General features: G+C 35.3%; 1 protein-coding gene across 9 annotated transcripts in view; it reads left to right on the plus strand.

Moving 5' to 3' along the window:
• LOC308622828 (putative RNA-binding protein Luc7-like 2) overlaps nt 1-17,425 on the plus strand; it is a 57,553-nt gene that overhangs the window by 34,318 nt on the left and 5,810 nt on the right. For all 9 annotated transcript variants that reach the window (XM_081244479.1, XM_081244482.1, XM_081244480.1 and 6 more), the window contains 5 exons: nt 2,225-2,335; nt 6,051-6,194; nt 10,307-10,483; nt 12,128-12,219; nt 14,430-14,459. In XM_081244479.1, the coding sequence (XP_081100605.1) occupies nt 2,225-2,335; nt 6,051-6,194; nt 10,307-10,483; nt 12,128-12,219; nt 14,430-14,459 (554 nt within the window). The remainder of the gene's footprint in view (nt 1-2,224; nt 2,336-6,050; nt 6,195-10,306; nt 10,484-12,127; nt 12,220-14,429; nt 14,460-17,425) is intronic.

The following is a 17,425-nucleotide window of genomic DNA, read 5'->3' on the forward strand; positions in this document are numbered from 1 at the left end:
CTCAAACTCTTGACTTTATTTTTTTTTTATACAAACATGAGAATAATTGGGAGTTTTTTTTTTTTTATAGAAAACGTACCAATCAGCATTACATAAAACATACTGATGACCATAAACCTTATATGTTTTATCAATGAGGTAGTAGATGTTTCATTTGGTTTGGGAGATAAAGTAGTAAATAGGCCCCCTGATCTACTTTTTTGAACTTCCAAGAATTTCTGCTAACGGAAATGAAGTCATCTATGTAAACATAATTTAATATGGGGCTGGAGCAGTCAGGGAAACACCTTAAAGTGATTGTGTTATGATTTAATATACACTGGGCATATAAAATACAGCAGAAATTCACCACCATGTAGATGTAGGGGTATGGTGTTTTCAGTCTTCTTCTATTATGGTATCGTAATAAATTGTTTTTACATATCAAGTATCTACAGATTAAATTTCTAGAAATAGAATAACTGAGTCAAAGGCCAGTTTTGCCTGGTTTCCTCCATGAGAATTATCAGTTTATACTCCCACCAGTATGTATGAAATTATCTATTTCCCAGAGGCCACAGAGTGTGCCGTCAAGATTTCTATGTAGCTTTGATAGACGAAATGTGAAATATAGTGTAATTTTAATTTGCATTTCTCTTATGAGTGAGTTTGAAAAAATTTTATAGATTTAAGATCTATTTTTATTTCCTTTTCATTGAACTGTCAGTGTACATTTTGCAGGGGGTGGGTGCTATTTGCTAATCTTGGATGTTAGTATTTTTCTAATTGATTTGCACTGACTCTTTACAGATAATGAAAATTAGTCCCTTTTCTCAGATAATACATTGCAATTTTTTCCTATTTCTTTTTTGGTAGTTGTGAGTCTTGCAAAATCTTTGTATAGTTGTCCAATTTATTAATCTTTTAAAAATCTATTCGATTAATTCAAAAGGCCTTCCCTATCCTGATGTGATGAGAATTCTCTCTCATGATTTCTTCTGGAATTTTTATGGCTTTGTTTTATATATTTGAATCTGTGATCCATCTTAAATTATTCTGTTATAAGGAATTGAGGTATAGATCTCCCTTTTTCCAGATAGCTCCTTAGTTGACCCAACACTATTTATGGATTAATTCATCTTTTTTTAAAGATAAAATTTAAACTAAAAGAATTAAATAGCTGTTTCTTTCTCATCACAGATAAAAGGTTTTATTTTGCACTTTCATGAAATTCATGGGTTAATCAACCATTTTTAGAATTTGATATGTGTTGAATAAATTTATATTTTTAAACATTTGTGTTTTGAATTAGCTGTATTTCTCTACAGTAAGCTATGAAAGTCTAAATCGGTTGGTTTGAGAATAAATCTTTAAAGTTACTTTTAAATGAATTATTATTTAATTATAGATATATTAATATATGCCTGATAAGTGTCTTTTATATAAATATTGACCTGGATTTTTGCAGTGTAGACACTGCTAAAATTCTCAGTGGTTTATTCTTTGAGAAGAGGGCAAGTTTTCCTGATTGTAACATTTTCATTGTGAAAAATTTGAAAAGCACATGAAAACATTATTAAAAATTATCTGTATAGTCAGAAATAATTACTGTTAACATTTAATGTATGCTCTTCCATTTTTTTCTCTGCTACTTTATTTTACAAAAATGGGATTTTGCTGCATTTAACGTTTTGTAACTTTTTATTTACAAATAAATCATGACCATTTTCTTATATCCTTAACGTGTTCTACTAACACCTTTTTTAAATGGTTGAGGATTAAATTTTCCAAGTGTTAACCTGGATATTTAGGGTATTTACAACTTTTCACCATTAAAAATAACACTGTGAAGAACATCTTTGAATATTAATGCCTCCATATACCTTTGATTACTTTCTTAAAATAGATTTCTAGAAGTAAAATTACTAAGTCAGGGGTCATTTTTAAAGCTTTTGATAACCATGGTGCCTTTTTATAAAGGCTGTGCTAGTTTGTGCTTCCTTCAGCAGAGCATGAGAGTGGCAGTTTCCTTATAGCCTTACCTTTCCTGGGAATTATTTATGTCTATTCTTTGTCAATTTGATAGATGATGAATAGTGTGTTCAATTTGTAACTGAACCCAGTTTTGTTATTTTTTTATTCCCATGGTAGCATTTTAAATAATAAAGTGTAATTTGTGAGTAAAGATATTTATGAATAAGGTGGATTTTTCTTGCAGTAATTGTCTTTTAATTAAACTTTGTAGGCTATGGATCATCTGCAGTCATTCATTGCAGATTGTGATCGAAGAACAGAAGTGGCTAAGAAAAGATTAGCAGAAACTCAGGAAGAGATCAGTGCTGAAGTTGCAGCAAAGGTAAGATTTTCAATCATTTCATTAATACAAAGTATAGTTTTACCTCACTACTTTTGTTTTAACTTTTTATTTTGAAATAATTACATTCATAGGAGATTGCAAAGACATATATAGGGAAATTTTACATACTCTTCCTTTAGCCTCCCCTAGGTTAACATCTTACGCAACTACAGTACAGTATCATAAGCCAATAAATTGGTATTGGGCCAATCCTTACATTTAATTCAGATTTCACCAGACAGGCATATGTGTGTATAGCTCTATGCAGTTTCATCATGTGTTACTTGGGTAACTACCACCATAATTAAGTTACTTAACTGTGTAGCATCACCACATACTCCCTTGTGTTACCCCTTTAGAGCCACACCCATTCCCCACTAGCCCCTGGCCACCACTAATCTATTTTCCATCTCTATAATTATGTAATATCATTGAATATTATGTAAGTGGAATCATGCAGTATGTATCCTTTTGAGATTGGCTTTTTTCACTCAACACAACTTCCTTACTATTCATACAGGTTGTTCATCAGTAGTTCATTCCTTTTTATTTTTGAGTATTCCATGGTATGTATATACCACAGGTTAATCATTCACATATTGAAGGACATTTGGGAAGGACATTTCGGTTATTGGCTAATACCAATAAAGCTGCAGTAAGTCTTTACCTACAGATTTTTGTATGAACATACATTTTCATTTCTCTGGGATAAATGCCCAAGGATACAGTTATTGGATCATTTAGTAAATATACTTTTAGTTTTGAAAGCAAGTGCCAAACTTTTTTCTAGAGTGGCTGTACCATTTTACATTCCTGCCAGCAGTGTGTTAGTGATCCAGTTTCTCCACATCCATGCCAGCGTTTGATGGTGTCGCTATGTTTCTTTTTTTGGCCGTGTGGTGTGGCATGTGGGATTTTAGTTCCCCGACCAGGGATCAAACCCGTGCCCCCTGCATTGGGAGTGTGGAGTCTTAACCACTGGACCGCCAGGGAAGTGCCACTGTGTTTCATTTTAATCATTCTGAAAGGTGTGTGGTGATATCTCACTGCAGTTTCAGTTTGCATTTCCCTAACGACTAATGATGCTGAACATTTTTTTCACGTGCTTATTTGCCAACTGTATAACCTCTTTGGTATAACCTCTTCAGTGAAATGTTTGTGTATGTCTTATGCCCATTTTCCAAATGGATGGCTCATTTTTTTAATGTTGAGTTTTGAGTATTCTTCAGATGTTCTACTCTACTCACTACCTCTTAAAAATGTTTTGTTGAATACTTATATGCAAAAAGTAAATAGAAAAAAGTACAGTGAACCCCAGTGGATTCAAAGCCATCAGTCTTGTGCTATTGTTTCATTATTTTAAAAGCAAATCCTAGACATCATATCATTTCACCTCTTAAACATAACCACAAAATTACATCCATAAAGGTAACAATTTTTAAAAATTACCCAATATCCAGAATGTGTTCATTTTTCCTGTGTAGAGTTGGTTTGTTGAATCAGAATTCAAAGTCCACATATTGACCTTTGTTGGTTTGACTTACTACTTTATAGTATTTTGTACCATTCAGTATAGTCTGGCACATTTTATGAAAACGCAGAATGGAGACAAAGTTACTCAGTAGAGTTTAGGTGACATGTAGTGCTCATATATGTGTGTACAAAGGGAAATGGATTCCTTTGTTTGAGGAGAGGGTTATTTTTATCCAACTTTTTCTGGAAAGTTCCCTTAAGATGGGGACTGTAAAGATGGGCATCCTAAAGTACAAGGAATCTCATTTCTCATGGTTGAAAGAGATCCACAGGTGTTGGCTAGACCCCAGCTGTATTGATTTATACAGTATTGTATTGGTTATCTATCACCACAAAAATGCTGTTTAACAGACTACCTCAAAACTTAAAACATTAAATATTTATGTAGCCCATGAGTCTATAATCAGTGACTTAGGCTGAACTTGACTGGGCAGTCATTCCTGTCTCAGCTGGGCTCACTCACATGTCTTCCAGTCGGCTGGAGGCTGCTGAACTATGGCCTAGAAGGCTAGCCTGGCCATGTTCCCATGGTGGTGGCAGAGGTGCAAAAGTATCAAGCCCAGTCATACAAGCACTTTTTAAGCCTTCCCTTATGTCATACCTGCTACCATCCTGTTAACCAAAGCCAGTTACATGGCCAGGTTCAGAGTCAGCGTATGATGGTACTCAGTTACGTAGCAAAGGGCACAGATGCAGGAAGGGTGAAGGGTTTTGGTCATTAATGTCGTCATTCTGTGGCAGGTATTTACAGAAAATATCGTTTTGTTAAAAGTGGTAGGATAATGATAACAGAGTTGAGGATTTCTTTGAGGGACAAATATATTGGATTGAGGTAAATTTAAGAAGTAAAGATTACTGGCACACTACTTTGTTGGGACTGGATGTCCATTTCAAATCAAAACCTTCTTTGCAGGACTTGCCCGGTGGTCCAGTGGTTAAGAATCCTTCTTCCAATGCAGGGGACACGGGTTTGATCCCTGGTGAGGGAACTAAGATCCCACGTGCCACGGGGCAACTAAGCCCACGTGCTGCAGTGACTGAGCCCGCACGCCACAACTAAGACCCAGTGCAGCCAAAGGCGAAAACAAAAACTTCTATACTAATATTATTGGACACACAGGCTGAGTACTTATTTTGTAGCCAAAGTAAAGACTGTGTTTATGTTATCATGTGCTGTTAAAACAATTAAGAATGAACTAGATTCCCACGATGATGGTGGTGGTGAGGAGGAGGCATATCAAAATGCAAGGCAAGAATTAATCGTAATGGAAAGACATGGACTAAGAGAGAAGGGTGCCATGCTTGTATACTGAATATCAGTAATGTGCTGCATGCATGTACAGGCACATTTTCTCATTTCTCACAACTTTGTGAGATTATCCATACTTCTCAGATGAGGAAGTAGATTCAGGTTACGTACTATGGCCAAAATTGCATGGCTGTTAATTGGTCTGGCAGTTGGACTCTAAAGCCATATCTTTGCTTTAAAGAATATCCTCCAGTTCATTTCTTTTACTCATGTTTGAGCGTATGCTATTTCTTGGGCATTGGAAATACAAAAATGGTATACAGATATCTTTAAAGTGGTGTGATATATATAAAAGTAATGGTCATAGAAGATACAAAGATGGCACAAAGGAGGGTATTGCCCTCTCTGCTTAAGTGTCTTAAGTGAGGGTAAGGTGTGGTGATTGATTGTTCACCAGTGCTTCACATAATAGACTCTTGAGTTGAATCTTACTGAATAGACAGACATACACTAGGCAGGTAAGGGAGGTAATGGACGACATCGCAGTAAGAGGGAGCAGTACGTGCAAAGTCACAGGAAGAAAACAACAGGGTAAGTTTGGGAAACTAAATATAAGTGTAGATTTGTTGTGAAGTTGGAGAACAGAAAGAGATAGTTTGGAAAGGTACAGAGAGCCAAATTGTGTACGAAAGTGTATTTTATACTTGGAATGCACTGCCAAAGCAGAGGTTGAGAAGTAATAGATACATTGAGATCAATTGTATCCCTGAATTCACTGAAGTAAAGGCAGGCAGGCTCAAAACATCTTGATGTCCCACCAGTTCATTTATGATATGCTCAGAATTGCCTTAGATAACTTATGTCTTTTTATGCAATATTTTGAACTTTGGTACATTCTGCTTTTTATTCATGATCTTTTTTGATTCTCTCCAGGCAGAACGTGTTCATGAGTTAAATGAAGAAATCGGTAAATTGTTGGCTAAGGTGGAACAGCTAGGAGCTGAAGGGAATGTGGAAGAATCCCAGAAAGTAATGGATGAAGTAGAGAAAGCACGGGCAAAGAAAAGAGAAGCAGAGGTAACTAAATTCTTTATGCTAGTTTATAGAGCCTTAGTATCTGTACTTCCTAAAGAACATATATTTGACTAGAAATTATTGAAAAATTATTACTATTAAAGGAAATTTAAGCCAGTTTAAAAATATTTAACTAGTTTGTGTCATACTAATGGGTTGTATATCAAAATTAGTGGTTGCTTTGGAATTTAGAGTCATTGATCTGTTGAAATTTTTAACTAGTAAATGAAATTAACTAAACTAGCTAGTCATACACAACAGTCTCACACACAGTCTACACACATGCAGTCTTTATATACATGGTCACTATGATACCCTACCCCCTACTTCATGGCCCATGCAACTATAGTATTCTCCCTTCTTACTTAGTACAGTCTGCTAACACATTGGGAGCCTCCTCTCATTCTTCCTCCACAGCACAGATCAAAATCTGATATTCTGAAGACAAAGTTCTATTTTGTTTGGCCCCCCTGATATTTTTTAGAAAATCGAATGCCTTTGGATGAAAGTGTACTCTCCCCTTTACCACAGTCTCTGTTGTTCCTAACTGTATCACACCTGGGTTTAATTTTTTCTTATTATCTAGCATTTTAAGGCAGAAGCTTAGATAATTGGTCTATTTTTTAATTTTATTGAAGTATAGTTTATTTACAATGTTGTGTTAATTTCTGCTCTGTAGCAAAGTGACTCAGTTATACATATGTATTCTTTTCCGTTCTGTTTTATCACAGGATATTGAATACAGTTCCCTGTGCTCTACAGTAGGACCTTGTTGTTTATGCATCCTATATATACTAGTTTGCACCTGCTAATCCCAAGCTCCCAATCCTCCCTCCCCACACTCCTTAGATCATTGATTTTAGACCATTTAATGCTGTAAGTTTTCTTCTAAGCACGATGGTAGCTTAGAAGGTATGAAACAGATTTTTATATGTTGTGTTTTTATTTTCATTCATTTCTAAATATTTGCTAATATTGCTTTGTGATTTCTTTTTTGACTTGTGGGTTTTGAAGGCATGTGTTTAGTTTTTACATATTTGGATTTGTTTTTTGTTTGTTTTTTTCAGATTTTTTCTGTTAATGATTTTAATTCAATTCTGTTGTGGTCAGAGAACATGAGTGTGATTTCAGTTTTCTTAAATATGTCAGTACTTGTTTTGTGGCCCTGCATATGTTCTGTCTTGGTGAACATTCCATCTGTACTTGAGAAGAATGATATTCTGCCTTGTTAAATGGAGTGTTCTATAAATGTCAATTGAGTCAAGATAGTTAATAGATTTTTTCAAGTCTTCTGTATCCTATTGAGTTTTCTGCCTGTGAGAGGAGTGTTGAAGTCTCTATAAGTTGTGGATTTATTTATGCTTTTCATTTTGTCAGTTTTTGTTTTATTTTGAAGCTCTTTTATTAGGCTAATAGACATCTAGGAGTGTTGTGTCTTTTGATTAATTTAACCCTTTATTATTTTGACATGTCCTTCTCTGTCCCTGTTAATGTCCCTTGTTTTGAAATCTCCTTTATCTTAACGTTAATAAAAGACTCTCCAGCTTTCTTCATAAGTTGAAGTTGTGTACTGTAAACCCTAGAGAAACCACTGGAGGGGAGAAAAGAGTTATAACTAATAGTAGCAATAAAATGGAATCCTAAAAAATACTTAATCCAAAAGAAAGGCAGGAGAAAAGGAACAAACAACAGATTGGACGTATAGAAAGTAAATAGTGGGATGGTAGACTTAAACCCAGTGTACCAATAATTACATTAAATGTAAATGGTCTCAACAGTCCAATTAAAAAGCAGAGATTGTGAGACTAGATTTAAAACAAGATAAAACAACAACAAAAAACCCCCACAAGACTTAGCTATATACTAGCTACAAGAAACCCACTCTAAATACAGAGACACAGATTAAAGGTTCTAGGCTGGGAAAAGATATACCAAGTAGCCATTCTAGATAGTCTTAATGTCTTAATATTAGGATTTCTTTAAATGTAATTAATATCAATCCAGAAAATAAATACTATGAATTTTAAAATGCACAAAGTATTTTATAGCTAGTTTATTTCCCCAGAAGACTCTTGGGTAATGAAGCCAGCAATCATTATTACTTTCCTTCCATATATTGGAGTTTTCATAAAACTTCATGTATATACACTTGGTGATTTACTAGTATTACCCAGTAGCTCAATATTGTTAGCCTGTTATGTATTATCAGTTGATTTTTACTTAGGACAGTGCATTAAAATGTTTACTTTCCTATTACAGATTGTGTTCAACTGTACGTAATAGGAAACTTAACTTACAATGACTGAACCAAAGAAGGGTTTTGTTTTTCTCATTTAATAAATACTTGAGGTTAGGAAGCCTGGGGCTGGTACAGTAGCTCCATGATGCCATCTAGCATACAGGCTACTTCTAGCTTTAAGTTCAGCCATCCTTACTATGTGGATTCATCTTTATGCTTATCAGTTTGTGGTAGCACTATGGCCACTAAGCCTAAAGCCTTTCCTCTGTACGTAAGTAGAAAGAGGAGGAATAACAAGGCACAAAGGTTGAGTTGACTCATCTTGTGTGTTGTGTTTTCAGTTTTCCTTTTTTAAATTTTTTTATTTTGAAATATTTTAAGAAAAGTTAAAACATCGTGTGAAGAATTCCCCTATCCTTCACCCAGACTCTTCAACATTTTACCACATTTGCTTTATCATTTTCTTTCTACATGAGTGTGTGTGTGTGTGTTTGTGTATTTTAACTGTTTGACAATAAGTTATAAATATGCTGCCTCTTTATCCCTAGATACTTCAGTGTGTATTTCTTAAAAACAAGGATATTTTATTATATAACCACAGTACAATTATCTGAATTAAGAGGTAACATTGATACAGTACTATTAATTAATCTGAAGACTTTGTTCAGTTTTTGCCAGCTGTCCCAATAATGTTTTCAGAAAAGAAAAATTTTTTTAAGATCCAGTCCAGGATCACGTATCGCATTTAGTTATGTTTCTCGAGTCTAATATAATCTGGTACCTCAGTCTTTGTCTTACATGATCTTGACAGTTTTGAAAAGTATAGGCTAGTTATTCTGTAAAATGTCCTTCACTTTGGATTTGTCTAATATTTCTTTCTCATTAGATTTTTGAGAGGAATACCACTGAAATAATGTTACAGCCTTATCAAAAGGCATGTGTTAGTGGTTTGTTCATTTCTGGTGATGTTACCTATTTTTCCACTGTGAAGTTACTGTGTTTCCCTTTTGTAATTAATAAGTGTCTTGGTATTGACATTGTAAGTATTCTGTTTTTCATTGCGTCTTGATCCACAGGTTATAGCAGCTGTTGATGATTTTCATCTGAATCTGTTGACTCCTTTTTAAAGAATTTTCCTGTAGATTCTGTCAAGCGGTGTCCACTTATATCTCCTTAGCAAAAGCTACATGGAAGCTTGGAAACGTAATGTTTTTAGCTGGCCATGCTGCCGCCTCAAGCAAAAATCAGAATTCTGTTAATAAGGGAAAAGAGTAGAGTGGATGTGCAAATCCACTAATACTTATTATTTCATTAATGAGCTTAATAAAATGATTTGAGTACAAGACATCTCAATCTCCGTAAGACACCTTTCATCTTTGTCTTTAGAGCTACTCTGTTTGATGGGAAGTCTTATCATTTGTATGCCCTCTCTGCATTTACATAGGGGGGAAAATGATATGTGGGCAAGAAGGCCGTGGAAGGAAGCTGTAATAGTAAGGAAGACATGCATTCCTTTTCCCCAAGCATGGGCGACGCTTCTTCCTTGATCCTTCACTGATGTATACTTTTGGGGTTGCTACATCTCATTTTTAACGAAAATTACAGAAAACAGAACATTGAGAAAACCTTTTAAGAAAGTTGTATCATGTTACTGTTATGGTATTTCTTGACCAAAGAGGCTCTGATCTTTCATTTCCAGTGGAGAAGTCCCCAGGACAGAGGATCGGGGTAATGGGGAATCTATAATATTCGTGACAAAATAGTCATGCTTTTGTGTGTTCATTAGAAACATTTTTGGTATAAACATAGTGTATTTTGTGTAATTGTATGATTTTAATGCGGTTTATATGAACATTGTTTCTGTCACTTTTTTTAGGAAGTTTATCGGAATTCTATGCCAGCTTCCAGTTTCCAGCAGCAGAAACTTCGAGTCTGTGAAGTTTGCTCTGCCTATTTAGGTCTTCATGATAATGACAGACGACTGGCTGATCATTTTGGGGGTAAACTGCACCTGGGATTTATTGAAATAAGAGAGAAGCTTGAAGAATTAAAGGTACATTGGTAAATTAATACCCCTCACTTTATCCAATATAGTCACTCATTCTTTTGATCTGTGTAAGTTGTCTTTTTGTGTAGTATTCTTGACTGATTCTAGACTATTCTTAACTGTGATTCTGTTAACAATTCATACTGAATAGTGTAGGATTGTAAGTGGAAATGTAGCTTGTTTAATGGATGATATCTGAGAAACAGACTTTTAAAATCTTCTTATTCTGGGAGGAGGTACTATTTTGTCTTGGATAAGATGTTGAATTAGGGAGGAACCTTGCAAACTGGGTTCTAAAATAATGCCTAAAATTTCCAGTGATACTTTCTTTTTTTAATAAAACGAATAGTAATTTAATATGATATTTACTTTAAAGGAAGATTGAAAAAATGATACAATATTTATTTGAAATATTTTGCAGTTCACTAAATAGCAAACTTGTAGGACCCCTAGTTTTATGCTTTTGCCCCCATTTCAGAAAGGACTTAGAAACCTATTTTTTTAAAAAAAGGACAGTCACTGTTGCTTAAATATATAGGCTGTTGTGAGAAAGGCAACACAGCTCTTACTCGTCTGCTGAGTTCTGAGAAGATGAGCAAACCAAAAAAAAGGATATTTCTAAAGAGGTGAACATAAGCAGAGTCAGTGGAAAGGATCAATTTACTTTTCGACAATCTGATGTGGCTAGTTTTTTAAAAAAATGGTGGCACTGTAACATTTTGTCATGAATTGAGGACTGTCTCAAAGATGGGAAACACTGGGAAGTGACTTTTTGTGCAGTTATCACTGAAATTAACCCAGGATCCATAGTTTGACATTTAAAATAATGTGGAATCAGAATCACCTAGACACGTCTCTATATTTGTAGTTAACTGTGAGCTCGTCCCAGTATTTGGAGTAGCTAGGATGACCTTGGGTAAAGGTTTTTTTTTTTTTTTTTTTTTTGCGGTATGCGGGCCTCTCACTGCTGTGGCCTCTCCCATTGCGGAGCACAGCCTCCGGACGCGCAGGCTCAGTGGCCATGGCTCACGGGCCCAGCCGCTCCGCGGCATGTGGGATCTTCCCGGACTGGGGCATGAACCTGCGTCCCCTGCATCGGCAGGCGGACTCTCAACCACTTCACCACCAGGGAAGCCCTGGGTAAAGGTTTTGAAATTACAAAAAGAGTTTACTATAGCAAATGATTGTTTGGCTTGAAGTTAAAACTCAAAAATGGTACCTAATTGGGAACCTTTGCAAATACAGACCTAGCAACAGAACTGTTTAGCATTTCACTGGTACTTTTTAAAAGCAGCAGCCTCAGGATTGTAACTAGAAGTCAACAGAAGACATTTCTATATTGGAAATCTTTAAAGAGTTTAGAATTTAGAAGATGTTAAGAGGAGAAAAATCTCGTGAAAGTGACTTTGAAATATTCAGAAGTCATGGAGAAACATGAAATTTTATATGGAAGGGGGGAAAGCGTTTGGAAACCAGACTTGTAAGTCTTAATCACTTAATGATTATACCTGGCAAAATTTCAAAATGAATTCTTATTAAAAACTTTTTAATGTTAGATATGGTAAAGTTTAGGATAATGCTCACTAAGAATGGGCCCAGTAAATAGTGCTTCTCATTTAGTATTATTTGAACTGTCATTGTTTTTTTAAGAGAGTTGTAGCTGAGAAGCAGGAGAAAAGAAACCAGGAACGCCTGAAAAGAAGAGAAGAAAGGGAGAGAGAAGAAAGGGAGAAGCTGAGGAGGTATGGAGTAATTAATTGAGTAGTCCAAGTATCTGAAGTTGAACATCCCTGGTTCTAAAAAGAGATGTGATTATGCAAGGTTGTAGATGTTAATAAATCTGGACATGAGAAATTTGTTTACTCTTAAAAATATTACCGTGTGAAATAATGTTTATTCAAGTATGTTAACTTATGGCTGTTTAAGTTAAGGCGATTTCCTTCAAAATGTATGGAAGAGGGAATAAAGATTGCTTCACATCTGTATGTTTAGTAAGATTTATAACAAGGCCCTTTCCTAGCCCTCTGATTTTCATAATGGGCTAGCTTTGTACCAGGCTGGCATGGAACTATTTTATGATATATACTTGTGGATAGAAGGTTTGGGTATTTTTTTGTCTGCTTCTTTCATTGATTATTTTACATTGTACTTTGATTCTGTATTTCTTCAATTTAGGAGCTATAAACTGTTAAAATTCTTATTCATTTATTAATAGCTAAACACAATTCTTTTTATATTGACATATTAGTTGATAAATTCGTATTCTTCATATTTAGAATGTTTACATGTTCTGGGTCACTTTTACCCATTGGCAGCAAGTTGTGTGGCATCATGTTTATAAATTCAGCAATTTTCAGATGGAGGAGTATGCCACAAAACATTTACCTGTAGTTCTAACTTAATAGTGTTCCCTTAATTGTATTACGTATCTCTGAAATTTAAATACCTTCTCTTCAGCAGATGTCCCTCAATTAATTAAAATCTTTGATAATACAGGACTAGGTTATGTCAGCTTCTTCCAGGCTTTGATGGTGTTACACTCAGTCTATTTCAAGACATTTAAACTGACTTCATTTGTGGTACATGGCTTGTAACAGGTAATCTTTTTGCCCTGTAATGACAAAGCAACACAAAGCTACATATGGACATGTTCCTGTTGAGAGGAACTGCTGCCATTCTTCCGTTGATACATATGTTCTTCATTTACTGGTACATTTTACCTCAGAGCTTTGTCTCCGTTCTCTTTGGTGTATACTAAGTTTCTGTGGGAATATTGCCCAGTATTGTAATATTTAAGACAATATGAATGGTATTTGAAATCTCAGTTTAAGTTAAAATTCAACAGAATGTAGTGCCACTAGTATAAACTGTTCAACCAAGGTGATAGTCAAACGGGAAACAGACTTCTTGGCAGGACGACATTTTCACATAATGTAAAGATAATGAGACAGTACAGCACATCTTACTCCTTTAACGACAGATGGCAAATTGCCTGTAACATTGGATTGGTTATAAAATGTTAAAAAAAATTTGTTTTAAACTATCTATCTGTGAACTCGAGGACCTAAGTATGGAAGATGAGGAAATTACTAGTAAGTACAAAATGACACACAAAATGGGATTCCAACTATGGTATTTAAAAGGATAATGAGAAAAATTACTGCCACTTGATGCTTATTATGTGTCAGCCACTGCACTAAGAATTTACCTATATTCATCGAATACTTGAAAGCCCCCTGTGAAATTTTTATTACTATCCCTCTTTTGCAAATGACAGACTAAGCTGAGGGAAGATACGTAATCTGCCCAGGCCACACAGATAGTGAGTGATGGAAACAGTTAAGATTTACTTACATCAGGCTGAATCCGAAGTCATGCTGCAACCATGGTATATATTCTCCACCAAAACCCCCCTGTGACTTCCCAGTAACCGTAATATTAGCTATTACTGCCTGTTGAGCTTTAATTGTGTGCTAGGAAATATGAAGAGTACTTTATATGAGTATTGTATGTCATATTAAGAAACATTGTACGATTGAATTCAGTGTTCTAGGGATTATAGTATGAGGTGATAATTACAAAGTATTGTCTCACAGATTAGAAATTTTATTCTGTTCCCTGAAGGAAAGAAGAAATGACAGAGATACAAATAACAAAGAATTTTTTCCAGGTTGGGAGGTGGTTTTTGGAGATTTAGTGAGTTGTGTTGTTTTAGTCTTCTAGGAGCATATTCTTTTTTTTAGAGCCAGGTAGCCTAGTTAAGGGGTATGCCGAAGTGGGGAAGTCTGTAAAGTTTGTGGTGCCTTTTGGAAAAATTTGTGTACGTACATACAAGCCTTATATTTATAAAATTAATATAAAAATTAGAAGTGAGGATGTAATTTTAACAGTACATTGTACCTTTTCTTCCTTCTTTATAGTTACTTTTCTAAAAATAGATTTTTTTTTTTAGGTCTCGATCACATAGCAAGAATCCTAAAAGGTAGGTATTATACAAGATAAGTTGTGAAGCCGTGTTTTCCAAAGGTAGTTTTTTATAGATTAAATATCTTTCTTAAAATGAATGAGAATTAATTAGTACTCTTAATTCTTTTGTAGCTCACATTTGAGCAGTGTCATTTGAGAAGTTGGTCAGAAGATACTCATGAGCTACAATTTAGTTTTATCAGAGTAAAATCAAAGTGCCCTGGAGTTATAGACAAAGCTAAAAATATTTCAGACTATTTTATTAAAATCTTCTTTAGAAGCTCAGAGTAAACATGTGATGGGATTTATTTTTAAAAATCAATTTGGGTGGTATATCTAAGAAACACCTTGAGAGGTTGTACCTGTTCAAAATATAAATAAATAGTTGGATACATTTTGAATGAGGGAATCCATGGTGAGTTAATTAAGGGGGAAATGAAAATGTTTAGTTTGCACCCAATCTAGACTTTGAGTTGAGTTTATTACTTCTCCCCTTGTACAGTGATCCCAAAAAGCTTTAAAGGGGCATTTTTAAAATGCCCCTTTAACTAGGAAGAGGACAAGATAACACTTTGTTTTGACCTTTGGCACTAATATATGTGGGCTTTTTGAAGCTTCTTTTTTTAATACAGTTTTTACTAGTTTCTGACAATTTTTCTCTTTCTAAGGTGAGGAAACACGGTGCACTTCATCCTTCTTAGTTCTTCACTTGCTGTTCTCTCATTCCTGTCCTGAGCCTTTCTTTCTTTTTTTAAAAATAAATTTATTTTATTTTTGGCTGGCTTGGGTCTTCATTGCTGCGTGCGGGCTACTCTTCGTTGTGGTGCGCAGGCTTCTCATCGCGGTGGCTTCTCTTTGTTGCCAAGCACGGGCTCTAGGCGTGTGGGCTTCAGTAGTTAGTTGTGGCACGCAGGCTCAGTAGTTGTGGCTCTTGGGCACAGGCTCAGTGGCTGTGGCGCAGGGCTTAGTTGCTCGGCAGCATGTGGGATCTTCCCAGGCCAGGGCTCGAACCCGTGTCCCCTGCATTGGCAGGCGGATTCTTAACCACTGCATCACCAGGGAAGTCCCCTGACCCTTTCTCATGAGTCCATGCCTACGCAGAATGCCCTTTCTCATTTTTTTCAAATCCTACCATTCCTTATTCAAATCACATCTTCTTTTTTGAAACCTTCTGAGTATTCTTGACTGAAGAGTAACTGTTTCCCAAGAACTTTTTCCCTGTAAACTAGAGCATTTGTTATGAAAGAAAAACCTTGTTTCTATTAGATGTCCCTTAACTACTTTTTAGCATCTTTCAGTGGTATTTCTGCTTAAAACACTAAAAAAACTAAGGCATTAAACAGGACCAGTTGTGTCAGCTAATTTGTATTGTTGTTGAGTTTTTCAATCCAGGATGAGAAGTAGAAATATTAAATGATGATACTGTTCTTTTTTTACCGGTTGGTTAATGCAAGCTTCTCCCTTCGTTGAAGAGAGATTTAAACTCTTTGTACATAAAACATCTTTAGATATTCAGGCCAGAAATTTAATTTCTACTACTCTAGTCCAAGCCACTTCTTACCTCACTATTTACAATAGCCTCTTAAGCAATTTCTTAATTTCTGTTTCTGTTGTCCACTTTCCTTCGCCTCAGTCTGTTTTTTACATATCGGCCAGAATGAATTGTTTAAAAAGTGAAATAGATCCTATCAGCCCTGTCTTCAAACCCTCTAAAGGTAATTCTATTTCATTCCTAGGAAAAGTTGAAATCCTCACCATGGCTTTATAGAGTGATCAGTGTGCCCTAGGGTAGTTACAGTTTATTTCTTGTCTCAGCATATTTATTAATAGCTCCCCCTTTCCCTCTGTATAATTTAATATTGAGACCATCCTGGTTTGAATGACAAAGTACTTGGTCATCCTGCTTGTTAGACTCTTAATATTACTCTGCCTTGCTAATTTCATTGCAGCCAAAAGGGTTTCTTCTATTCTTTTGACATGTTGAACTTTCTCTCACTTCAGGGCCTTTGCACCCATGTTCCCCCTACCTGAAGCAGTCTTCTCTGAGCTGGCTGATTAGCTGATTTCCTTACTTCATTTCATCTCTGCTTAAACGGGATTTTATAAGAAAAGCCTTTCCTGCCTATTTGGTACAAAAGATGACCACCTCGTTTCGTTCTGCATTTTTACCCTTCTTAATATATCATTTCTTTATTCCCTGACCTATCTTTATTTACTGCCTGCGTATCTGTGTAGGCCTCTTTCCGGAGTATAAGCTCCCTGAGGTTAAGGACTTTATTTGCTGCTCAGTCTCCCCAGTACCTAGAGCAGTGCAGTAGACACCCAGTAAATGGTTTTACTAGACGATTATTGTCTAATCTAGTAAAATGAAATTACACGTTGGGAGAAATAATTTGTTATAATAGCTCAAAGTGAGTGATAAAAGAAAATATCATTTGATAAAAACTTGTATGGAATGAATTTTATCTTTTCCCTCTGTTTCTTTTCAGAAATATTTAATCGTGAAAGTACTCTATTCAGCTGTGGTTGATACTAGGTCCACAATATGTCCTTTCTTTGAATATAATGTTGATATAAGCTGAATAGTTTTAAACGTTAACAAGATAATCATTTGAAAATAAACTCAATTTGTAAATTACATCATCTGAATAATGTGCTTTTGAACTTACTCTTCTCATAATTTGATTAAATACCTCATTCTTTACCTCATTCTTTAAAGTGACTTAATTTTTAAAAGAGCTTTACTGAGGTTTAACTTACACACCATACCGTAAGTTTACCCATTTAAGTGTGCTTGGTTAATGATTTTCAGTAAATTTGTACAGCTGTCACAATCCAGTTTAGAATGTTTCCATCACTTTTAAAGTGGCTGTTAACAAAATTCATACCTTTCTTCCCCGTTGTTTTCCCTCAAATGTTTTACGTCCTCTATATATGCCATCCCCATCCTGGCCGCAGACACAATACACAAGTTAGTTTTGT

The sequence above is a fragment of the Mesoplodon bidens genome (genome assembly GCF_964165515.1).
Source record: "Mesoplodon bidens genome assembly, chromosome: 9".
Classification (NCBI taxonomy): Eukaryota; Metazoa; Chordata; class Mammalia; order Artiodactyla; family Ziphiidae; genus Mesoplodon; species Mesoplodon bidens.